The 27191-nt window shown below is 47.0% G+C and overlaps 1 protein-coding gene across 1 annotated transcript in view; it reads right to left on the bottom strand.

Annotated features, from left to right (window-relative positions):
* The window catches only part of CCDC149 (coiled-coil domain containing 149), a 93902-nt gene extending 67579 nt beyond the window's left edge, over nt 1-26323 (bottom strand). The window contains exon 1 of the mRNA XM_080933300.1: nt 26114-26323. Coding sequence (XP_080789426.1) covers nt 26114-26161 — 48 coding nt within the window. The 5' untranslated portion in view covers nt 26162-26323. The remainder of the gene's footprint in view (nt 1-26113) is intronic.
* Between the last annotated feature and the right edge of the window lie 868 nt (nt 26324-27191).

Below are 27191 nucleotides of genomic sequence, written 5' to 3'. Positions count from 1 at the left end.
TGAGGTGGAGAGGGTGACTGAGAGAGGGAGTTCCTTCATGGAAGCAAGTGGAGGGGGAGGGGTGAGATTGGGTGGAAAGGGGATAACATTTGAAATGTAAATACAGAGAATATCCAATAAAATATATATTGCATATATTATATTGTATATATTATGTCTTATATTATTACCATTAACATATTAATTATAATATGGAAGTTTATATGCAGTGCATATGTCTTTAAAGAAGATAAGGCAGTCTGTACAGCAGCACTGAGGAAAGGGTGGGCCTAGAAAGTGACCACTCAGCTGTCCATCCTTTCTTATGCTCACTCTAGTCTAGAGAACTGGTTGTCAAGAACTTCAGCTCCTGATATTCATTTTTATCAGCAGGATAAACCTTAGGCCGAGGTCTCAGTTATAAGACAGCCCAAAGTAGATCTGGGCTAACAGAGTGAAGACTTGTCTTAGCCATTTGCATCCACAGGTAACACTGAGGATCTAGAAACAAAATGTCGGTGGTTCTAAGACTCACAGGTTTCATCGATATGGGAAGAAGCCAAGGGTCCTGGTACATGCACATGGAGAGTGGAGGGCAAACAGAAGTGTGCAAGCATTCATTGTTCCCTTTTCCTGACTGTAGATACAAAGTGAGCTGCTTCAAGATCCTGCTGCCTTGATTTCCCCGCTATGATGGACTACACCTTGAACTGAAAGCTAAAATTGGCCCTTTCTCCCCTAAGTTGCTTTTGTCGGAGAATGTTATCACAGCAACAGAAGAGAAACTGAGCCAGTCGCCTTGTCTGATTTTTCTGCCCTTTCTGTATTGTGACTTGGTCTTGAGCTGTACTTGGTCTTAAAGACTGGTGACTTTCACATCTCCCATGTGACAGCAGAAGCTTCATCTTATTTATTCCAGATTTCCAGTGCTGAAAAAGAAATGCATGGTACACAGCAGGTACTCAATGTACATATTTACATGTGTATATGTACGTACACATGTATAAAGTAGGACACTGTACTGAGATAATATATTCATATTCTCCTTCATTTTATGTGCACCTAAAGAATGAATGAGATGCTGAGAGTATATATATATATGAGAGAGAGAGAGAGACACACACACAGAGAGAGAGAGAGAGAGAGAGAGAGAGAGAGAGAGAGAGAGAGAGAGAGAAATCACCCACATGGATGAGGGGGAAACCTTAACGTGTCATCTGGGGCTTCCTCAGACTTTGTGCCCCATGTTGCAGATTCCCTGACTCTCTTTTGAGGGCAGACTCTAGGCATCTCCTAGAGAGGCTCTTTGGTGTACAAATGAGGAATCTGGGGCTCAGCATAATGGTTACCCGAAGCTATAATGTATACTGTGGGTTTGTCTCACTTCAAGTTCAGGACTCTTTCTGGCCTGCAAATGACTTCAAGTTCTTGGCAAGTAAGAAAAACAAAAAACAAACAACCACGAATTCAGAATAATACTGGGGGCATAGAAACTTCCCACCAAGGGTGCAGGATGGTGGAAATCCTGGCTGAGAAGCCAGCCGGCCAGAGCTCCGGTCTTGGCTTTGCTACTTCTGGCTCTGTGATCAGCCGGTTAACCAGTCTACCAAGCCTCCCTGTTTATCACGTGGAGATGGAAGCGGTGCCTTCACGGGGCGGACATGGGAGTGCAAAGATGGCAGTCGTAGACATCTAACACGTTAGTCGCAATTGCTTCCACTCCGATCCCTCAGGCTGAGACAAGTGGGGAAAGCCTGGGAGCGAAGGGGTTCACTGGAGGAGGGGGTGACACGTGACACGGAGCGTGCAGCTTGAGAGGAGGGGCACACATTGCTGAGGTGAGGGGTTGGCGGGGCCGCGGGGAGGTTACTGTGATAGGCATTAGGAAGCACACAGTAGACAAGTAAAGGTATCGGGGCTTCCAAACTGGGATTGAACAATGACTGCCAAGCATGGGGCTGGCGAGGGGTCGTGTTTGGGGTGAAGATGGAGAGACAGATGAGGCCTAAGGAGGGCACATTTGGCTGAACAGTCCAGACTCTCTTCTCCCCAGAAGTGAGGAGCCCAGGGCTTCTAACTAGGGGAAACTCATTCAGAGTCCTCTCATGGGGAAAATGTTATCCTGCCATCAGAAGGGGGTAAGTCACATCAGCATGGGCACAATTTGCCATGTAGCCCGCAGTAGGAGGAAAAGGCACCAGGGCTTAGGGCACCATCATCATTGCTCACTGCAGTGTGAGCCGGCCCCAGCAGGACTTGGGGGACACTCTGACTCTGCTGTTTCTTACGGTGGCCTGTCCTCACCATGTCTAAGACAATATGGTTAGACAGGGCACTCCCCAGACCACCAAACACAAGACACACATTAATTTAGCGTCAGCCACAGAATCTGAGGTGGGGCTCATATCGGTGGGTCCGTGAGTCACGTGACCACCCCGCCACACTGCAAAGGCTATGAGCAGGACAAACGGAGGAAGCACTCCACGCTCTGGCTGCTCGGGTAGAGCCAAGGAATCCACCTTTAATTTCTTATTCCTTCACTGTTGATCTTCAGTCAAGTAATAACTCTGTTGGCCAAGTTCACAGTTGGAATAGGGACAGTGGATCGTTCACTTTCTTTCCAGTTTCAGAAAAGGAGGTATTCAATTTATTTGTAAGAAAAGAAGAGGAGCAAGTGCACTGTTCGATTGTTGAGTTTTTGTCTGTCTGTTTCCAGTGTTCGCCGTGTGTCTGGCACTGGTAATAGTAACAGCACCCACCACTATGGGGAGCTCGCTGCCTTACATTTGTTGCTGAGTGCTGTGTGGAAAGCACCCTATTTGTTCCCTGAGATGGGTCTCTGGGTGGGATTAACCCCCTTTTGCAGAGATGAGGACTTTGAGCCCAAAGAGGTCAGTTGTCTAATGATCTCCAAGGCAGGAGGCGGCAGAGTTGCACTGTTGTTAACCTGCACACAGATACCGGGATGCTTTGGCGGGAAGCAACAGTGAGCGCTCTGACATAGGAATGTACCAGAAGAATGTGTTGGTGCTGTAGACTTGACTAGTGGAGAGACTTAGAGAGAGGGAGCGAATGGGGGGGGGGGGAGATGCACACACTGAGGGCAAAGCTCAGAACACCCACCACCAGGTACCACCGCAGCAGAACCTGGATCAGCAACTGCCCAAGAGGTGAGCTGAGTTCCAGTGTCTCAATCCTTGGGATTCCGTGGTGTCTTCAGGGTCCTTGTCCACGGTCCTGAGCTAGGCAGATGGGTCAGTGACAAGAGACTCTAAGTAAAGAAGCCGTGAGAAACAGAAAGGAATGCTGGGAATTGAGAAAATGGCCAACTCAGAGAGGATCCATCTTAGTATTTCTTTCCAAACCTTGCAAAGGTTCTGGAGCCTTCTTGTGCGGCTCTTGAATAGAGTTTGGGAACTAAATGGTGGGTATTTGCCAGTTGTGAGCTGCCAAGACTCCCGCAGCTGCAGGTAGTCACATCTCTACCAGCTGGAGAAAGGAAAGCGCCACACACCGAGTAGTCTAAGCAATCCAGGAAATGCTCACAGAATGAACTCCATAAAATATGCCCCGTTTCTGGCATGTATACTGGATATCGTGAAATATTTTTATTATCCACTCAGAAATAGATTTCTTTTGAATTGCATTTCAATTACTTTCTTGAAGCCGAGCTTGTAACTCATGGGTGATGTTAATTCACAACCACAAGTGAAGGTAGTCGGGTACTCATCACCTTAAGAACCCAATCCCACAGTTTGGGCCGTTGAGCACCTTTTATCTACCCATTTCCTGTTATCTGCAATAAAGCAAATCATAATTGCTACAAGGAAGACCATAATAATTAAACGACTATCTGACATACTACATTAGGATTCAGACAGCTTTATGGCTGGCCAACTGCCGCCGAGAGAGGAGGTAGCACAGTGTCAGGGGAGTATGTCTGCCAAGTGACCCTGTCTACTGAATGGTGACTCCCGGTCCTTAGTGATGTTTAATGAAGGAATCAACACAGTGTTCCTCTGCTGTGCGGAGCATACCTGCTACCCCAGGAAGGCATCAAAGAGAGAGGAGTGCTCACACAACTAAGGGTCAGAGGTTTGTTCCCTACAGACTCACTCTGCTTAGAGACACTTTCTCACCTAGAGGTTTGTTCCCTACAGACTCACTTTCTCACCTGGACCTGAAGTTTAGATATTAAATACCCCTCAAGGGCCCATGTACCAAAGGCTTTCTTCCTGGTGTTGAAGTATTAGACGGCTGTGGATCCCTTCAGAGGCAGGGCCTTGTGAGGGTTCCTGGGTCATGGGAGCATGCAATCTGAAAGGGAATGGTGGGGACAAGACTCTCTCCTCCCTCTTTTGAGTCCTGGCCCTGAGGTGAGCAGTTTTGTTTCACCGCACACTCCTTACCATCATGGTCTGCCTGGTCCTAAAGCTCAAAAGCAGTGGGGCCAACTGCACGGAGATGCAAGTCTTCAGAATGCCAAGAAAACCCTTCTCTTCATAAGTCTCTCAGGCACTTACTACAGCAGTGGAAAGCTGTTAACACTAGGTTACCCTCTACCTCCCACTCTGGTGTTAGTGCCCTCTCCCTCCCCTGGCCCCACCCCCTCGGTAACCCTCCCTCCTATCAGAGTAAAAGGCATTCAATAATCAACACACCTTCTTCAACTCCAATAAACCACCTATTTGTTCTGAAACAGCTGCTTGGCTCCGCCTCTTCTGCATCCCCCACCTGCCTAGTTCAGTCCTAGCTCTTTCTCCTTGCACATCATGGGACCCAGGGATCTAAATCAGATCCTCAGGCTTCATGGCACCTTTACCCACAAAGCGTCTTGATGGCTGCCCTACTGTTCCCAAAAACCCTTCTTGAATGTTAAAGCGACCGTCACACCACAACCCCTCAGTATTTGACCATAGACTGCTTCTGACTTGACTGCCTTCCTTGTTCCCATTGAAACTTCCTGCCATTACTCACTCGAGCCCAACACACACACATGCAGACACACACACACACACACACACACACACACACACACACGTACACTTTTCTGAGTTTATCCAGTACTGGAGAAAGCATCCTGTCCTGAAAACCTCTTAAGCCCGCCCAAGTAGATGAAGAATGGCTCCTGGTGGCTGTACAACATTCTGAATGCATCTCAATATGAGAGAAAAGTATGTGTACACACGTGTGTGGTGTGGTGTGTGTGTGTGTGTGTGTGTGTGTGTGTGTGCACATGTGCATTCTGTGACACAATGCCTGCCCACTTACATACTCTATGCCTTTGGCCTCTGCAACCCGGCCTTTCACATTAAAATATTGCATCCCCAAAGGCAAGCACAGGCTCCAGCCCACAGTGAAAGTCCAGAACTTATTAAATGAGATATAACATGTAGAGATGTAACTCCAGTCCCCGGAGAGTGAATGTGCACACACATTAGTATATAGATCTACGCATTTAGTGTTGGTTTACATATTTTAGTAATGCGGCCATCGATTTGATATTCTGCCTAGATCTCTACCAGGTGGGTCCAACCCATGGCACACAGACCACGGGCAGCAAAAATGACTATGAATGTTGCCCGATATAAAATCATAAGCGTGCGATTTTACGGGAATTATTTTATGGGAATGTTTTGTGATTTTTGCTTGTAACACGATGGTTCGGTTCGGAAAGGTGAGACTTGTAGATGACAACATTATATTGCAAAGTCAAAAGGCCACTCACTCATATGGGGGAAATGTACACAGTCCTACAAGCGACATTTTATGTGTGGAGAGAGTGTGAGAGAATCCTTACAGTCACCAAAATGGGTTTTATGCGCGGAACTTTGAGCACGTAACACAAGGGCTTCCCTTTGTTTCGGGCATACTGTCCCTTCCCCAGTCTAATCCTGCGGATCTGCCAAATGGGTGCTGATCACCATTCCTTAGAGAGACACAAATGTGTCCTTAACTTCTTAAAGATATGTTTGGACATCTAGTCTAAAACACCATGTTGGGCAGCCACAGTGTCCTGCTTTTAGCTCAAATCTCTCCCTGCAGAGTCCTAGCCTCCCATGTCCCTCCCCCAAAGCTTAAGTACAAGCATTTCCTTCCCACTGCACCCAGAGCACGGACCCTTTCCTATGACAGGGCTCTCCTCGGCACCTTTTGGCTAACAGCGACCCAGCATCCCTAAGTTGGAGGCTTAAGGATTCTAATGGCGTCCTGGAAGATGACTTTTTTAATGATTCATCTTCTCTGGGCCACCCCACTTCTCCCTCCTTGGGATTACTTTCAACAGGCAAACTTTGATTATTTGAATCCCGCAGGGGATGTGCTGGAGTTTAAGTTAAGTGAGATTTCAGGTAATTGGAAGAGTTTATAACGTGAACCGCGGTAGCTGGGGGGTATGTAAAATTCCCCGACAGTCTTGCTTAACTGGGGTGGTGAGTAACGAGATGTACCTGCAATTCTGTTTCAGCCCCTTCCTTACTGTTTCTCTTCCCTCCCACCATCTGAGGCCCCACACTTCACTCGTGTGCCCCACTCCCTGCCTCCTTTGGGCCTGTCAAAGCTGAGTAGAAACGCCAGGGAAGAGGGCTGCTCTCTGCTGCTTCTGGCCACAGTGAGCCAGGACATCCCTCTTCCTTTGCTGAATACAGCACATTTCTGTCAAACTCATCCTTCCCTAGACTGTCACCAATGTAAGGATAACCCGACCTTGCCTGAGGCCAAGACGTTGCCTGCCAGTGGGGTGTGGGGCTCCAGTTTATTATACAGATCAAGTGCTCAGGAGACAGTGCCACAGCCCCAGAGGCTCTCCCACCCTCATTCGGGTTGCTGGGTAGGGATTTAGAGCACTCCGGATTTAAGGGCAGCCTGTGCATAGACCCACACGTATCTATTTACTATATTATAGGTCAGTCACACGCAGATTGGAGGAGGGGATGTTCCGGCTATCTCCACGTAGGAGAAAGGTCCCGATCAGCTCCTCAGGGCTGAGCAGTATCACAAAAGCACCAGAAGCTGTGGCATGTGTCACTCGGGCCAACTTCAAAAGTGGGTGGACTACAGTGGTTCAGCTTCCCCTGAAAATGAGAAAGATCATTAAAAAGACCCCAGGGCACTGGTGGTGGTGCGTGTAATGCCAGCACTCGGGAAGCTGAGTAGGACACCCCTGTTAGGTAAGAACTTGAGCCATACAGAAGGACTATTGCTCCAGACAGTATTGGAGGGCTAGAATATACCTCAGTGGTAAAGTATAGGCCTAGATAGACAGACAGACAGACAGACAGACAACACAGGTGTAAAAGGTCTTAACCTTCTGCTGGCAGGGCTAAAATGCCCCTTTGAAAAAAAATCTAACAACTCCTAACTTCTCAGACATGCTCCCAACAGGACCAGCCAGAAGGGACCCAGGACTGTTTTCTGCTTCAGAGAGGAAGTCTCCACTTCCTGAGGGAGCTGAGATATGGTCCCTCCAGGACTCCATCCACCTTCCAGGCAACTGTTGTCAAAGGGAACCCAGGACGAACTAAAGTGAAGGCATCATTTTTGTTGCCAAGTTGTATTCTGGGGTTTGGGGAACAAATGCCACGTAGGTTTCATGGCTACCCCCCCCCCAAAAAAAAAAAAAACCACAAGAGGCTGTCACCAACCCAGTACTTGACTTTTTTCCCCTCTTGTACAAAATGCATATGACCTTGATGACTCTGGAGGCCGGTACCCACAAATGGCATAGCTCCTTACATGTATCCGTCATTGATCAACATCTATCCCCTCTACAGAAGAAAGGGGAGGGGACAGAGAGGAACCCAGCACACCAGCAAAATATTTCAGCTTGGGGGGGTGTGAGATGATATTGCAGACTCGACCCTGGCTCTTGGGCTACACTATCCTGTCTCATTCACAGGAGGGTTGCAAGAATTCCATTAAACAGTTCACCTAAAATAAAGCCTTGAAACTCTAACGCCCCCCAATCATTTTCCCTTAATAGTACTGGGAATCCAGCTGCCGATTTCCACGTGCTAAGCAGGCAAAGGGTGCGTTAGCACCTGAGTCTCATCCACGACTCCCAATAGTCCGATTTCTATCATCACAGTAATCAGAATTGCAAAAGAAAGAAACAGTCTCCTTAGGTTTGACAGCAAACTCCACCTCTGTATCTCCTGCTGGGCTGAACAGTCCCATGAGTGGACCAGAGCACTGCAGACGGAGCCTGGCTGGAAGCCCCACCCCCCATCCCCCACACCCCATCCAGGTGCACATCCTCTAAAGCAAGGAGGTGCTCCATCGCAGTCGGCCCCACATGTGGGCACCCGCAGCAGCCTCGAGATCCTTCAAATCAGCCATGCAAATCCTCACCGCTTTAATTACCCAAGTAAGTAGAGCTCTTGCCACCATCTGCCAGGATTCCAACCAATCGTGATCATTACAGTCGTTTTCTCTGGATGAGAACCTCATAGACATCCCTAAAGGGCCACTTGGGCCCTGAATTTCCGCCTGCAGGATGAAGGTGTCCCCAGCCGCAGCGCAGCCCGAGGCAGGCGGGGAGCTGTTTGCTCCCTCGCTCTGCGCTCCACTCGGCTCTCCCAGAGCATTGCTAATTTGCTCCCGCGCCTCGTCCTTGCCTCATCTTCACCGCGCTTATTTTCTTTCCACCATCTCCAGGCATGACTGATTAGGGAGAAATTTTCCTCAACAAGAGCTGTCAGTTCAGAACCAGCCCACAGCAAAACTTCGGGCGGAGACTCATTCTGGGACGTGGGGTCGGGATTCAAACCACTGGAGTTTTCAGAGGACAAGCTGAAGTGCGAGGACTTGGTACGGGGGGGGGGGGGGTCCATCTATTTCTGTGGCTGCGGACCATGTGCCTGGATTGCCCGCTTATGTTAACAAAGGGTCCCCGTGGGTGGCCCGAGACTACGGCTTTTCAGGAAAATGGAAAATGCTCACTGGCTACAAATCACCAGTGGAGCTCAAACCAACACTAAGTACAATTTTGTTTCTCACCAGTCTGTCTCCCACCAGCACCACCTCGGTCCCTGCCATTAATCAAAACAGCATTCAGACAACATGCCGCCTGTATAGTCTGAAGACCCGACACCAAAAGCTTCCCTGACTCAGCATTTGAATGTCATTGAGGCAGGTAACATCAAGATTTATTTCTCTCTCAGTAAAGAAACTCAACGTTATCGGGATCAGCACAGATAGAAATAGCAAAGAGACAGTGATTCAGTGACCAGACTGGCCATATCTAAGGATGAAATGCAGAGGTACAGAGACCTCAGTGGGCACAGCAGTGGTAAATAATATCAAGTAAGGCCTTGATTGGTTGATATTGGACTTGAGGGTCACATGACCCTGGATACCAATTCCCACCCTTCAACCTTAGCCGAATGATCTCAGCAAGAAAATGGCGTCTATTGCTGATCCTAAGGTCTCCCATCTATAAAATGGAGACCAGGATTGCATACGGCTGTGAGAGATCACATGGGATTATGAAAATGGTTGCTTAGCCTGGTATCTGACATCCGGCCATTTACTAAGAAGTGGTCCTCTTTTTCCTTCCTCTTCTCCCTCTTCCTCCCCCTCTTTCTCCCCCTCCTCTCCCCACCCTCCTCTTTTGTTGTCCTTCTCTTTCAAAACATATATTGCAATTTACTTTGTGCTTATATGTATGTGTCTGCGTGTTTCTATGTGCTTGTGTGTGCAGGTGCCCTCAGAGGCCAGAAGAGGGCGCCCTCAGGAGCTGAAGTTGCAGGTGGGTGTAGCCACCAGTGTGGTTGTTGGAACTGAAACCTGGTTCTCAGAGAGAGCAGTAAGTGCTCTGAACAGCCCCACAGCCCTGCAGCCCCTCTTTTCAGGACCAGCGACTAACCAGCAGAACTGGTTGCTGTCCACACTGTGGCAAGGCACAAAGACGATTTTATATGAGCACTTGACCTAGAACTGTTACAGCCGTGACAGACATGAGTGCTGTACTCCTGGACCCTCATGTGGCCCTCACAGTGAGGACCTATAAACTAGACATTGTGATTGGCCCAGAAGGGTGCAAAGTAGCAGATAAGAAGATAGAAGCAGAATTGTGCTCTGGAATCTCCTGGACACTTTTCTGTCCCTGTTCTCTTCCTTTCAGCACACTGGTCCATGGAACCTGAAAGCCACCACACCGATGCCGACTGCACCTGAGGAGAAAGGCGGCGCAGAGATCCGGCGGTCTGAGTGGGTGTGGCAAGTGAAGAGCAGAGCTCCTCCTAAAACTCTGTCACCACTGACAGCTGACATCCGCTGTCCACGACACAAAAGGCGAGGAGATGGCTCAGCGGTTAAAGTGCTTGCAGCTCTCCAGAAGAGCCACGTGTGTGATTCCCAGCACCACACTGGGAAACTCCAACTCCGGGAGATCTGACCTATTCTGGCCTCTCTGCAAATACAAGAGGCATATATAACATATGAAATAATATATATTACTGTGTATATATATATATATATATATAGAGAGAGAGAGAGAGAGAGAGTAAAATATTACACATAAATAAAAATGAAATAAATTGAAAGCATATTTTCTAAACTTAAGAACTCAATATAGTAGGCTACCTGGCTCACTCCCTCAATTTTTTACATTAATTATTTTATTTATTCAGTTCACATCCTGATCACAGCCACCCTTCCTCCTGTCTCCCCACCACACAGCTCCTCCTTCATCCCCTTCTCCTCTGAGAAAGGGGAGTCTCCCCCTCCCCATCAACCCACCCTGGCACATCCTTTCCCACTGAGGCCCAGTTAGGGGAACAGGACACCTCATTTTCATTGGTGTATTTATTCACACATTTCCTGATGCTCAGGCAGAGTTGGAAAAGCCTGGGGTTCAAATCCCAGCTCCTGCATTACACCCACATTCCGACTGCCCACTCAGCCCACAGTTTTTGAGTCACAGGCTGACAGCAAGTGCAGCTGTCACTCAGGACATGAGTGACAGAACATGGGAGGGACATGGGTGCCTCTTCTCTCTCAGAGATTTTTATATTCTAAAAGAAATTTGTTTGCTTATTTTTAAATGTAAGTTTTATGTGAAAGAGTGTTTAGCTCTCTTGCATTTCTGTGCGCCCCTTGGGTGTCTGGTGCTCAAGGAGGCCGGAAGAGGGCATTGAATCCCTTAGAACTGGAGTTAGAGATGGTTGTGAGCCACCACACGTGCACTGGAAGCTGAACTCAGATCCTCTGGAGGAGCAGCCAGTACCATTAAACCTCTGAGCCATTACTCTAGCTCCCTCTTCTAGAATTTCCCAAGAAAAAGTGAAGAATTGGGAAGCACACGCATCCTCAAACTTGCTACCCTATAAACACCAGCGTGTGACTATTGTGCTAGGGTATATCAGTAAGGTTACTTCAGCTGTTGTGAGTCACACGTCTCTGCAGGAAAACCTCAGCGTATAAAGTGACTGGTGCTCTGAATAAAGCTGCATATTCCATGAGACTTTAGTCTGCCCCATGTTTTTAGGCCTCCCTCTCCTAGGTTCACGATGCCAAATAAAGTGGTTGACACTTGGCTACATGGTTGTATACACAGGTAAAAAATGCATTCATCTTTCCACCTAAAATGTGTACTTACACTGCCTGCAGGTTAGTCTTCACACAGACACAGAAATAAAACAGCATACACTACAGACTCACTTTGTAGAAATGATAATCTAAGAAATGAGACATCACACATATATTAGCAGCAGTCAAGTCTGGGTAAATTAAGTATTTTTCTTACTTCTTAAACATATCTAGATTTGCTAAGTTTGAAATGTACCAAAAACTGTATATTACTCAATATGAAAGTTAAAAACCCATCATTACCTATGCTATTTATTATGCCTATATAATAACTTTAGCCACTTAGTTTTCTCCTCAATTTCTTCCTCATTCAGAAATCTAGGCCATCATGGCCAAGTCTTCCTTGTTGCCTGAGGACACTCTGCCTGGCAAGGGAGAGGCAAGCCCAAGGTGGGGAAGTAAACCTTGAGTATTATTGGGTCATCTGGTATACCTGCCTCTAGCCCATACCACTAGAGAAGGTGCTTTGATGCCCCCTTTAGGATATAGTCACAACAACAGGGCTCTGACCTCATTGCTCCTGTTTCTAGTCTATGCAGAGTTCAGGCAGGAATCTTGAGCCAAAACCCAAAGTCTTGCTTTTTTGCTCAAGTTTTGAGAGTTAGGCCTAAGTAAGATTGGAGCCAATATGAGGAACAATATTTTTCAGAGGTCTGAAAGTGAAGATTAAGGGACTTAAATACAAGGCTTCTAGCCCAAGCCCCTGATTTGATGGGAAACCATGTAATTTGAAGTTGACATCTGTGCTCCCAGTCCTTGCTAAGTAACCACAAAACAAGTACTGAATAAACACTCAGAATTCTTATTTCTTTCTCTGTCAAGTGATGCCTGCTCAGTCAAGGTGGTTATGGGAAGAATGCCCTTTGGGATTGCGCACCCTGACTTTTGGGAAAGTATCTAGAATATAGTCAATATTTTTAAATAACAGTTGAAGGAAAACAGATGTAAAGAATTATTCCGTTAAAATATTTTGCATGGTGAGATGATGACCAAAGACATTGTGTGCCTGGTGCTAAAGAGACATCTCAGCAGTTATGAGTACTTGCCACTCTTTTAGAGGACCCAAGTTCAATCCCCAGTACTCATATTAGGTGGCCCACGTATAACTCCAGTTCCAGGGGCTCTGAAATTCTCATCTATCCTCCACAGGTGCATCTGTGCATGCACATGTGCCCCCAACCCCCACACACAAATGGAAAAGAGAAAATAAAATAAATTCTTTTCAAAAAGAGAAATTGTGGAACTTCACTACAGAAGAGTCAAGCCTAGTTGGTAAATGATCTTTGTGGCAAGTTAATTCTAGTCAAGAGCAGAAGAAAGCCTGGTGACCACTCAGGGGCAGGTCAGATCCCATTATAAAAATAACATTTTATAACCAAATGACTTCCCACCCACGGCCTCTGCCTGACTTTTTCTAGCAATATCTCTATACAGTAAAATCTCAGCATGGAAGGAATGAAGGGAAAGAAATGGGGAGAAAGGAAGTGAGGTATAGTAAACTCATAAACCCGAGAGCTTATTAAAGGGTGATTTGACTTACTGCCTCTGAAAGATCACAATCTATAGTTTGAAAGTCAGAAGCTCTGTGGGATAAAAATGAATAGAAGAATACTTAGAGGGGAAGAAAACCTAGATGATCATGTTGTTCTTGTAAAAAATATGATGTCCTTATTTTGATTCAGTAGTTTTTCAATTCAAGTGTTAACGACAAACCGTTCAGACTGTCATCTCTTCTGAATTTGTTCACTGTGGACCAGGCACAAAGAGGGGCCCAGTGGAGAGTGAGCAATGAATCAGCCTTGTCCTCACCTGAAAAGCTTCAGGCTGAAGTCAGGGCAAGAACAAGACCAACTGGGATGGCAGGCAGGAAGACATCTTGAGAAGTGGCTCAGGCACTGATGGCTGAGCCCTGAAATCCAAATAGTGAAAAATCAGTGTACAAGAGTTCTGGGCAGAGTTCTGGGACTGTGGAAAGGTCCGGTGTGGGAAAACACTCTTTACATAGAACCAGAAGTGGCTGAAAAGAGAAACACATTATGGAGTTGGTCCGTTTGGTTTAGATGAAAGCTAACAGTGAAAGCCAGTGAGGAGCTGTGGAGGCTCTCTGAGCAAGGAAAGGTCGTGGTCAGAATTCTAATGACAGTACTTGAGCTGCCGGTCATGGCTGAGATAGAAAAGGTGGAAGAGACTTGGGTGCAGGAAGTGTCATGACATGTCTCAAACAATTCTGGACAGATTGCTGCCACTTCTCTGTGTACGAGCACCATGCCTTTTTCCTATGCGCTAAACTTGACTTCACTCAGCAAAGCAGGAAATCAGAGTGGTTGGCAGATGTACTCAAGACCAGCAGGAGGTTAGGGTGGAGTGAGGCAGAAGAGTGTGAGAGCCTTCCATGAGACCACGCTCCGGAAAGACGAAAGGGGTGTGAGGCTGGAGGGTGAGAGGCTCTGAGAGGAACTAGACGTTGACTGGAATAGACAGAGCATTCAGCAAGCACACTGCAAGGTCTAGAAACACTGTAAAGGACGAAAGAAAAGGTCACAGGCTGACCCTAGCATACATAACAGGCTGGAGCCAATTATAAAGCAAATTGGAGCTGGCTAGAAAAGAGGAGTCCGCCACCCTACCCAACCACTTCCAATATTACCTTCATCGTGGATTTACAGATGGCAGAGCAAGCAGGCACGTCAAACTGTGCCCCATCAGCATGAATTTTCAATGGCACCGTGTTGACAGCTGCAGCTGACACATCACCTCCGTTTGCAGAGGCATCCCTGATGCCCTGGGGAAGGATTTTCCCACAGCCTGACAGCAATAAGGGAGTGGGGCTCGAAAACACACTTTTACACACGCTTTCATTCGGCCTTCTTTTCTAAGAGGTACCAGGCAGATGCGGTCCTCCTGCTTATAAAAGTCCAGAGAAAATAATGTGTCCAAGACACAAGGAGATTTGCCGAAGTCCAGGGAGCAACCAAGCATCAGACCTTGAGGACTTAGGTGAGCATGGCGGGCTGAAATAGGAAACTGGCCAGGACGATAGGTATACACTAGGACCATCTGGACAGAGAACGGGAGGAAGGCAGACTCAGAAGGACTGAAAGTACATGTAAACAAGGCTCAGGCACAAGAACAGATGGGCTCCTGCGTCTGTCTAGCCCTTGTCCCTGTCAGCCTTTGTCTCCATCACCCATGCCTGGCAGACAACTCATCTCCAAAGGCAGTTTCTTCTGCTCAATTGACAGATCATTCCATTTTCATTCACCTCCAGAGTGAAGGCTACACTCACCACCCTGGTACCTTCTCTACTACCACTGTTTAAGTCAGAGTCTCTGTTCCTGCACAAAACATCATGACAAAGAAGCAAGTTGGGGAGGAAGGGGTTTATTCAACTTACACTTCCACATTGCTATTCATCACCAAAGGAAGTCAGGACTGGAACTCAAGCAGGAGTTGATGCAGAGGCCATGGAAGGATGTTACTCACTGACTTGCTTCCCCTGGCTTGCTCAACCTGCTTTCTTATAGAACCCAGGTCTACCAGCCCAGGAATGGCAGCACCCACAATGAGCTGGGCCCTCTCCCCTTGATCACTAGTTGAGAAAATGCCTTACAGCTGGAGCTCATGGAGGCATTTCCTCAGCTGAGGCTCCTTTCTCTGTGATAACTCCAGCTTGTATCAAGTTGACACAAAACCAGCCAGGACAACCACCGTGTCAAAATGACATAAACAACTTAAAAGGAAGAAAGGTTCTTGGTTTCAATGGAAGGTAGACAGGCCATCAATTTCAGGCCTGGGTCAAGGCAGAAGCATCATGCAGCAGGAACACAGTAAAGAATATGGAAAAGTGGCTCACCTCAGAGCAGCCAGGAAGCAGAGGAGAAAGAGGAAAATTCTGAGCCAGACACTCTCTTCCAGTACATCCCTCAAGTGGCTTACGTCCTCCAAGTGAGCCCTTCTTCCTAGTCTTCATCACTTGTTGATAACATATCAAATTATAAACCTATCCATGCATTCGTTCATTGATTAGGTCAGAACCTTCATGATCCAACCACCTCTCAATGATGTGGTCCACCAGCTGCAGAATCAAACTTTTGTCACATGAGTCTTGTGTAAGGGACATTTCTCATCCAAACCATTATAGTTTGTGTTCCCTGGGAACCATTTAGATCCAACATGTGGTGCCATTTTGCCTGATGCCCCCCAAAAAAGCAGCAGACCCTCTACAAGGCAAAGCACTTGCCATGAGGCACCCGAAGTGGCACTGTGTAGAGAATTCTTCCAAATTCAAATATTCCTTCCTGCAGGGAAGTAAGAAGCTGAGGAACATTCACATGGCTTGGAGAACCTCGGAAAGTCTAGAAGATCTCAGAAAATGGCAACCCTTAAGACGTTATATGAGCAGTGAACAATTAATTGCCAGGGAAGAGGAAACTCTTGAGTGGAGCTGCCTACAAGATGGATGGGAAACTCAATGGATATGGAGGTTTATGATTTGCCATCATGCTCAGTGGGCTTTTGGGTAAAACAGTTGATTTAAAGTCACCCATGCTCCCATAAATAGCCCCGGTAACCCCATTGTGTCATCGAGCGAGAGTGGAATCTTCTCTCTGGTCAACTGTGCCCTATGTAGGTGAACAGACAATTGTTCAACTCTCCCCAGAGCACGGTCATTCAACAGGCCCGGTTTGGTGTAAGTGATGGGAAAGAGGCCGTGAGTACGAAACATATGTACTCTGGTCACTTTCATTCAGAAGACTAGCCGCGGTCCTCTTCCAATCTTCAGCCAGTGTATTTTATTCAGTGTGAAACTCGGTTAATTTCTCAACATAATAGGAGTACGAGATTGTCAAATTTAGAAGTACATATGTGAATTTCTCCACATAGGGGAGAACATGAATCCTATTAGTTAAAAATAGCAGTTGCACTCAGTCCCCCCCTCCGTGTGCTAATTTTAATAAACTTACTCTGAAATTAGCCACTGCAAAGATAGCTGCTCATCAGAAGCATTCCCAGGGAGCACTCTGCTCTCCTCACGAGAGTTCAAGCACTCCCAGAGAGCAGAGTTCAAAATAGAACAGGCACTCTCTCCTTACCAAGCTCTTTGCCCCCTCCTCCTGTCATCCGGGTACCATGATGCTTAAGCTATCCATCAAGGCCCCCATCCACTCCACCTGCCCCATTCAGCGGCTGCGACTCCTGCTGGGCTCTCCCTTTCAAACGATTCCCATTGCCTTTGTGTTCAACATCCACTAATTCTAAATTTTCCATCCACTCGGTCGTATGGTCTATACTTACGACCGTACTTCCCTACAAGGGACAAGTCAGGTACTCGGTGTAAGGTTACAAATTGAAAACTTAGAGGTACTTATTCCCAAGAAGTTTGAAGCTTTGGGGGCCCAGTAGAGATAAAGAGATACAGAATGATTAGAACTTGTTGTAATATACAGATCACATCGGTAAATCGCTGTGTTCTGTTCAAACTCACTGAGAAGCTGAGTCTAGAAAGAGGTGTACACATACACACACACACACACTTTAGACCCAAGCATGTTTATAACAAGTGTCTTCTGAAACCCTCTGTCCTAGGTCAGACTTGCTCCCACCTCTGTACTGAAGAGAAGCAAAATCAGCAAGAAGCTAAAGTATCATGTGCTTGGGAACAGATAGAAAGTTAAACCTATCTCCAGGTGTGATTACTAGTGTTTATCCCATAGTATAAAAGAGACTGCTGCTCAGCTGTGGAAAGCTCATCTCTGAGGAGGATGAGGAAGACCTGCCTGCAGCCTGAGACTCTTGACTGCTTCCAGCTTCCCGGTTCCCCTCATAGCTGTTTAATGATGTCATCTCCATCCGCCCCCATCTGATCTTTCACTGGGCAGCTGAGCCGATGGGACACTTCTTGGCCTGGGACTCTGTTGGTCCAACTGCAACCCAGTACCTCGGTGAGATTTTCCCGTTTTATTGTCTGCTGGCTATTTGTAAGATCCCGATTGGATGGTGTCCCCTTCGTCCTTTCGGCGGTCCTACTCCAGTTGAGTCTAAGTATTGTAAACTCCTGACAATATTTTACTGTCTGTCTGTAGCTTCTATCTGCTGATTGATATTTGTTCTTTTACTTACTGTATACTTAATAAAACTTAGAGATATCAAAAACCAGAGGCCTGGCTATCCTTAGCCCTTTCTCTAGACCACATGAACCAACTGAGGGTAATGCTGTTGGCAGACAAGGTCAGATCGGTGGCAGCTCACCCTCCCCTGTCTCTCCCTGATTCCTGGGAGTCACTACGTTGTTGATACATCCCCACTGCCTGGCATGATGCCCTGCAGATGATTGAAGTTCTGTCGACAAGTGAGTTCTATGGAAACAAACCCACCCCAAGTACCTTCATCAACTTGGACTTTAGCTGAACAAGCATTTGGTGCCTCTGTGCTCTGGCTACATCAGAGCATGCCCTGCTATCTGGCCTCTGAATCCATTTGCTCTACCACTAATCTACCCTGTCTACCTAAATACAGTGCGTGCTATCCCCCAACCACATAGTATCTACCCCTTCTTGGAATGACTCCTCCCAGAGGAAACACCAGCTTGGGCCATCTCTGCTCATGATAGCCTTTGCCCTCTTCAACTAAAAACAGTGGTTCTCAACCTATAGGTCACAGTCCCTTTGCATAGGGTCACCTAAGACCATTAGAAAACATGGATATTTATGTCATTCACAACAGTAGCAAAATTACACTTATGAAGTAGCAACAAAAATAATTTTGTGGGGGGGGCTGGAGAGATGACTCAGTGGTTAAGAGCACTGGCTGCTCTTCCAGAGGTCCTGAGTTCAATTCCCAGCAACCACATGGTGACTCACTGACCATTTGTAATGGAATCTGATGCCCTCTTCTGGTGTGTCTGAAGATAGCAACAGTGTGCTCATATAAATAAAGTAAGTGCATTAAAAAAAGAATATCCTTTAAAGGGGTGGGGGTTACAGCAGAATCTGACTTGAATGTTAGTCTCTTGGAAGGGATGCTGGGCTTGGTGAGTGTTGGGGGAGAGGGAGTGAGGGCTAGGCAGGGAACATGCGTGGCTGCTTTAGATGCAAACCTCTTGAGTTGAAGAACTACAGAGATACAAGGCTGTCAATAGCAATGGCTGCCTTGAATACCCACTGCCTCCTCTTTAAAAAGAAATACATGTACTGTAGCATTTTCATGTAATTCACATAGGGAAAACCACCCTTCTAAAGTCTAAAGTTCTATAAACTTTAATAAACGTATAGTCATCCCCAATATGGCCACCGTCATAATCAAGATAAAGGATATGTCCATCAAACCAGAAAGTTCCCCCAAGCTCCTCTTTCACATCACTGCAGAGCTCTGGCAAACTACACGGGTTCTCTACCTTTTTACTTTTGGCTTTTTGAAGATTTCTTTATCCTTTGGTCTCAATGATATCCATCACTGGGTGAATATTCATGCCCCAACTATATAGCTGCACACACCAAACAAGTCTATCAACAAAACCTTAATAGCAGTGCATTTAGAGAACATATGAAGGGCTAGAAAGATGGCCCAGTGGATAAGAGCACTCGCTGCACATGCATGAGGGCCTGACTTCAAATCCTCAGTATCCACATGAATAGGCAGTTGTTGGTGTGGCTGGCACATGCTTGTAACCCCAGCACTAATCCCAGCAAGAGTGGAAAGAAACCAGGAAGATCTCTGGGCTTGTTAGCCTAGCTCTAGGAAGAGTAAGAGCCCCCGTCTCAGGAGCATGTGGCAGAAAGTGAAAGAGCAGGGCATTGGAGATCTGCAACTGGTCTCTGTGCATGCACAGGCGTGCACACACTCACTCACTCACTCACATCACACACATACACTAACACAGAGACACTGACATAGACACACACACACACTCACATCATTCACATATACACTAACACACACACTCACATCATCCACATATACACTAACACACACACTCACATCATCCACATATACACTAACACACACACACACACTCACATCATCCACATATACACTAACACACACATTCACATCATCCACATATACACTGACACACACACATCATCCACATATATACTAACACACACACATACTCACATCATCCACATATACACTCACACACACACTCACATCATCCACATATATACTAACACACACACATACTCACATCATCCACATATACACTAACACACACACACTCACATCATCCACATATACACTAACACACACACACTCACATCATCCACATATACACTAACACACACACTCACATCATCCACATATACACTAACACACACACACACATCATCCACATATACACTAACACACACCACACACTCACATCATCCACATATACACTGACACACACACTCACATCATCCACATATACACTAACACACACACACACATCATCCACATATACACTAACACACACACACACATCATCCACATATACACTAACACATACACACACTCACATCATCCATATACACTAACACACACACACACACACACATACACACACACACACACACACACACACGCACTCTTTTCAGAAGTGACTACCAAGGTCTACTCCCTTTAGCAGTGCAGACTTCTGCTGGCTCCGCATGCAGCCATTTCTTTATTAGTTTGTTTGCTGTTTTCCGTTCTAACAGGAGTGTTGTCATTTCTCCCTGTGGTACCCATCTCCGTTTCCCTGGTGACTGACGATGCTGAACATCTGTGCAGGTGCTGACTTACCATCCTTCCCTATCTCTTCTTCGGAGCAGCATCTCCTTAACTCTGCCCATTTGGAAAATTAGATTGCTTATTTTCTTATTTAGTTATAAGAATTGTTTATATATTCTGGGTATGAGACGTGTATTCTGCACATACTATCTCCCAACCCATGGCTTGTTTTGCATTTAGCAAGCAAGTCTTTCACAGGCAAATAACTTCTAATTCTGATAAAATTCAACTTATCTACCTCTTTCTTTGATTTTTCTTCCTGTGTACAAGAGACTCTTTACCTTTTAGTAGGATCCTCCAAATACAAGTTGGGTATGTCTAACTAAAGATTATATTTTTTCTATCTTTTCAGTGAATATTAGTCGTATGACAACACTCAAAGCAATGGCTTGTGACCAGAAGTCATACAAAAAGCTCTCCACCCATCCCTCAGGCAGGAAAATCCCCTGCTCTGGGCTCTCCCTGCTCTCTCCCCCATCCCTCCATCTTTCCCCTTCCTATGGGCTAGGATATAAAAGTAGCAGCATCTGGGTTTAACCACCCAGCTGATGGCCTTGCCCCAAATTATAGAAGAGCAACAAGATGGAAGGAGCCCAGATTCTGAACTGATTCACAGAGCAGGCCCACCTGGACTGCGGTTCGACAACACGGAAGACTCACGATGCCCATCTCATTTAATTAGCAGAGACACCCATTTTTCCTAGGAAGCGAAGTTCCTTAGACCCATGTCTTACATTCGTCAAAGCTGAGGTCCTAGATTTTATGCTCACTTTCTTAAATTCACCTGCCGAGCACAAGGTTCAGTACTAACAGGCATTCGTGTGTTTTTATCTTCACAACGCCTAAGGTAGCCAAGCATGGTAGTGCAATTTTTACTCCCAGCCCTCAGGAAGCAGAGTGGATCTCTGTGAGTTTAAGATCGGCCTGGTTTGTATAGAGTGTTCCAGGATAAACTCAAAAAATAAAGTGAGCAAGAAAACAAGGAGGCTCATGGAAGCTCTTCCTTTTTTTGTTTTTTTTGGGGGGGGTTGTTTGTTTGTTTTTTGTTTTTTTTTGGGGGGGTGGGGTTTTTTTTTTGTTTGGTTTTTTTTTGTTTTTGTTTTTTTTTTTTTTTTTTTTTGCTTCATCCCCCAAATTTTATTTGGGATTTGGGGATCTTTTTATCCCTGTTCTCAGTTTAAGGAGCCTTAGCAGATCAATATGCACAGATCCAGGCCTAAAACCAGCAGATTACTTAGCAATCCCTATTGGAAAAGAGGGTGGCCTCCCAAGGGGCTTGACAGCCAGGCATAATGGCTCATGCCTATAATCCCAATGCTGGGGAGGTGCAAGGGGATCACCATGAGCTCAAGGGAAAAAGAAAGGGAGCGAGGGAGGAAGGAGAGAGACAGAAGAAATTAAAGATATTTGTAGTGTCCCAGAATTTTATGGGATACTTGACAAGTGTCTTCACTCCCTCTCCAGACTTGAACTTGAGAAGATGGAAGACTAACTGAAACCAGAAAATAAGCCCAAATATAAAAGAGGTGGATCCTTTGTGTGCCAAATCCAGCAATGCAAAAAAAGCACACCCAATCAGAGTTACTGGACATAACTCATAGTGTTAGGTAGGGCTTACCATTACACTACCGTAATACGCCAAGTGTGGCAAACCAAAAGAAATCAACTCTCATAGTCCTGGAGGATAGAAATCCTAACCAAGATGCCAACAGATCTGTGTTCACTGGAAGTGAAGTTCCATTTGTGCCTTGAGTAGCTTCCAGGGGCAGCTGACAAGCCTTAGTGCTCCTTCCCTTGATGCTAACTCCTAACTCTGCTTAGGTCACTAGTGGCCATCTATCTCCTGTGTCTTCAAGAGACCATGCAGTAAGAACACATCCTGATTTTCCTAAGTTTCCACAGACCCTACTTTGGAATAAAGTCACACAGATAGATATAGAGGGTACAGTTGACATACACTCCAGGCACACAATTCAATTCATAGCATCAGTTGTCAAAACTACTTCTGAGTTCCAGCCATCTTAACTCAAGGCTTTGATCATTTGCACCAAGCAAGAGGTGGAGCCATGGCTTGCTTTAAGCCTCTTAATATCTTCAGAGTCTAAGGCAACACTAAAACTAAAAGCTGGGTCTTCGGATTCACTGATCACATGCCTGACCTCTACACTGGCTCTGAGTTCTTCAAAACCAAGAGCTGAGACAGAGGCTAACGGTCTTCCGTCTGCCTCACAGCCGCTGTATACAACAGGCCCACATGAACCAACCAAATTTCAGTCGGTGATAAGGATAAGCGATGACTGTCAATTTGACTGCGGTGAGAGTCACTGAGAAGGTGGGTGGGGACACCGCCGTGAGCATTTCCAGGGAAGAATAATGGAAGGGAGGAAGCCCACCCTGAATCTGGGCAGACCCATGCCATACCAGGGTCTAAACTAATGAACGGGAAAGGGAGGAGAAAGCCAGCAAGGGGCTGAATTCCCTGCTCGGCTTCACCACCTCTTCCCTGACAGGATGGACTGAACCATCTGAAAGCTTGAGCCCAAGTAAACCCTTCCTCCTTTAAGTTATCTTTGTCCGAGTTCCTTGGCCACAGGGACGGAAAAGTAGTTAATGCTTGTCACGGGGTTGTGGGTGTGGCCGCTTTCGCAGTCTCTCTAAGGCTGAATAATCACCACATGTGGTAATGAGAGGCCATTTGCACTTCCCCAGGCATTGGACGTCCAGCTTTAAACGTCAGCCATGCATCTTTCACACTCGGCGTGTTTACAGCAGGGCTGTCTCCACTGGTTGCCCCCAAAAATGAGGGAAATGGCCTGATCTCTGTAGGCTCGTTTAAAATGAAAACCGTATCTGAACCAGTGGAGGAAACCAACTAAAAGAGCCAGGGCTCCAGGGGAATGATGTAGAGACCCAGGTGGCACTGAAATCCAGGCTTCTGCAGAAGGAGATGGTATTCCTTTACAAAGCTCATGTGGCCCTGGTCTGAGTTGCTTCCTCTAGGTCCCCAAATCCCTTGGTAATGTCACTCACCATGGTTCACTACATTCACCTTGGCTAGATGCCAGGCCCAGTCCACACACAGAAAATCCTGCAAACTAGAAAAGGTAGACAGGTATTTTCCTGGGCAGCTGGAATTTCATCACTTATCACTTTCCAGTAATGGGTTTGTTCCCTGTGGCTGATGTGACGAATGGACACTCTCCTCGTCAGGGGGAGCAGATGTCCCGAGTCAGTGTGCCTCTGCTCAAGCTGCACTACTCTAATCTCTGGGAGTTTTCATAAGCTTGTTGTCTGTGTGTCTGTCTCCGTGCCTCGAGCCTCTCTCTCCTATCTGTAAAAAAGACACTAGACATTAGATTAAGCGTAGGATCTCATCGCAAGATTCTCAACCTCACAATACCTGCAGAGACCCTACTTCCACACCAAAGCATACAAACAGCTATGAAGAGCTGAGACTCAGTCAGATCTGTGGGTGTTTGGGCAACAAAACTCCATCCCACTGCGATAAAGGGGAGACCAGAGTTTTGCTCTTTCACACGCATCCAGAATGACTCCAACCCTCGGGCCTTATTTTGAGGAAGCTGATCCATTTGCTTAGGATACAAACATGGATTGTATATGCCCCCTGCTTTGGAAGGTGTACCATTTAATGAGATGTACATGGGTCATATAAAGCACTGCCCATACTGCTGAGCAAGGTCCCAGAGCCAGACAGACCAGGATTCAAGTCATGTTTCCCTCCACTTACAGGCTGTGAGGCTTAGAGTGTTTTCTTGGCCTGCCTGAGCCCCGACTCCCATCCTTTGAGAAGTGGCTCCTATATAAACTGTTGTTGAATGAGGTTCAACAGCTAAGGAAAATATGGTTTTCTATACATTAACTGACACTAAGGGCATAGTCAAGAGACAGACATTAGAACCTGAGGCAGAAAGCAAATTCTGCTCACTCCCACACTGTAGGGGTCTCTAATATACATCTATGAAACAACAAATTCCATTATCCTATAGCGTGTTGCCCATGACAGCTAGAAATGTATACAAAATTATGAACTTAAGACACAAAAATTTTATGTATTTTTATAACACAATTGCACGGCTCTTGAATTTATAGTATCAACAAGACTTTGGGTGGGTGGGGTCTGTGGGCTTATTTAGCAAACATGTATTGATTACCTCCTGTATTTGGAGCTCAGAGTATAGGCTTTGGAGAGCCAATTAAAAAGCACAGTCTAGCTACAATACCACTGCCATGCAATGTGGTCAGTCCAAATTAACACCTGCCACTGAGAGGCACCCTAAAGGGACACCTGGTACAATTTAGCTTTGATTACAGTTCTTTTCTCAAGATGTTTTTTATTGTTTATTGAGTGACTTTCTTCCCAGACTACACCAGTAAAGTTCATGTGTGTGGTTTTTGTTTTGGGTTTTTGTTGTTGTTTTTTTTTTTTTTGTTGTTGTTGTTGTTGTTTTTTGTTTTTGGAAGCAGGAGGTGTGAAGTGTCTTCTGAATCGGTGACCACTGACTCCTAAGCAGAGAATAGTGTAAGTAACTTCTTGTTTGTCTGGGCGGAACATAGGGACTTATGGAGAGCTTCGAACTCACTAAGTAGCAGAGGATGGCCTTGGATTCCTGATCCTCCTGCCTCTACTTCTACCAAGTGCTGGGGTCACAGGTGTGCGTCCCCATGGCCAGCTAATGTGCTTGATTTGTAATAACCATTCTCAACACAGATCTGCTGGAACAAGAATATTGTGCCTTCTATGTCAGAACCCAGTACTGAATGTCCATGGAGAACCCCTACCCCGCTCTCACCCCCCCTGCTCCCCCCTCCATCATCTTTTACTACTATGAATGATTCTGGATCAGCCCAGAGATGAGATTCCCAGCGGATGTATTCCTTGACATAAAGTCTTACGGAGAAGGTAGAGACTGGCCATGCGCCGAGATATAATGGATCCTTTCCATTGCTAGACCTAAAGGAACTAAACTAAGGCTCCAAGTCGTGGAGTTCATTGCTCTACACACACTGGGTGGTAAGTGGCTAGACAAGAAGAGGAACCATCCTCACAGGTGAGGGAGGTGAACCAGAGCTTGCTAGGGGAAGAAAGACATCCTCATCCCTCTCACCTGGAGAAGCTAGGCTCGACCTGAGCCAACAAACAAACTCGGGGTGGATTAAAGAGGAGGTGGCCTAAGAGTCTGAAAGCTTCCTTCTGGCCCGTTCACGGGGAGGGTGTGGTGTTGTCTTTATCCACCGGTCAAATCTGTCTCAATTTCCTTTGAGAAATGAATGGCTTCACTAACCCCCCCCCCACACACACACACACACACATTGTAGGTGCGGGAAACAGGAGTAAGTGAACTTATGAACCAGCCGTTGCAAGGACGCCAAACTCCTTCACCCACACCGCTGCTCCAAGGCTTATCACCTGCCCAGTTGTTACCCAAGGGCCCCGGATGGTCCCTCCGGCGTCACCTTTTCAGCACCAGGAATCATCCAATCGCTTGCCTCCAAAACAGTGGTGACTAGGCAGGCAGGTGGGGCTTGGCTCCTTCCCCTCCCGGATCCCAGGGCTTCTCAGTCTCTCCAATCCTAGGCCAAACACGGGCAAGCGAAAGGCCCCTCCCCAAAGCCTGGCACCAGATGGTGCGGGAGACCGCGGCGCCCCCGGAGGCCGGGGAGTGCGGGATGGACCGTGCACCTGCAGGTCCTGCCCCGGCCACCTGCTACCCGGCCTCGCGGGGCTTGGGGACCCGCTGCAGCCGCTCCGGAGGCCGGCTCGGAGCCCCGGCCTCACCTCGCTCACCAGCCCCTGCCAGTCGCTCTCGGTCCGATCGCCATCCATGTCCCCTCCGGCGTGCGCGGGCAGGCTGCACGGCCGCCTCCCTTCTCCTCCTCGAGCTCGTGTCGTCGCCGCCGCCACCACCCCGGCACCGCGCAGCCCCGAGAGGGCCCGGCACCTCCGAGCCTCCGCGCCGCCGCCTCCCGCTGCCGCCCGCGCCGCTGCCTCCACGTCAGCCTCCGCGGAGGAAAGGGAGGAGGAGCCGGGCCCCAACTACTGCCCTACAGCGGCTCTGGGCCGGCGCCAGCCGCGACACCCCGGGGACCCCAGGCCACCTGCTGTGTCTCCTAGAGAAGGGAGCCTGCGAGTGAGCCATCACACAACCCCAGACTCGAGCATTCCCAGGCCTGCGGTGAGGGAGGGAGGCTGGCCCATGAACAGGTGGGTGTCACCCCCACGCCAAACTCCCCCACCCAGCCATCTCCTGTCCGGACAGGCCTCTACCATTGGAATTGAAGCTCCACCAAGGAAGGGCCTTTCTATTCCCCGAGTAAGCATTGGAGCAACCTTGGCAGGCAGTAGATGCTCTACATATTTTGGTTGAGCATTTGAATGAAGCCCACTTATACTGATTTTTAAAGCGACCAACATTTTAAATATCTGATGTCGTCTTAGAACGCAAGTACGAAACTTGAAAATAACACTTTAAATTCTGAATAGGGCCAAAAAGCTTGACCGTGGGGCTTAGCATGAGTTAAAGAGGAGTTCAAGACTGTGCTATTCAGGGTTCTATGTAGAGGAGAGAGACAGACAGAGAGACAGAGAGAGGAAGGATGACTTCAAGGAAACATTTTGCAAGCACAGCCGGACTCATACGGACTCTCAAAACCCACACAAGTCCAAGGCAGACACAAAAATCCCAGCACTAAGAAGAGATATGGCCGCCAAATCCCACCCCTAACCAAGAAGCTGCTTACAATCCATGGCCCCTGGGAGACGGAAAATCAGTTTTCTTAAACAGGGTGACTTTTCAAACACGCTGCAAGGCAGGCCCCATGTTCGGTCGGAATCAGCCAACTCAATAGAATGCCAT

The sequence above is a fragment of the Micromys minutus genome (genome assembly GCF_963924665.1).
Source record: "Micromys minutus genome assembly, chromosome: 1".
Classification (NCBI taxonomy): Eukaryota; Metazoa; Chordata; class Mammalia; order Rodentia; family Muridae; genus Micromys; species Micromys minutus.
The sequence above is the reverse complement of the archived record's forward strand: the minus strand, read 5'-3'. Positions and strand labels throughout refer to the sequence as shown.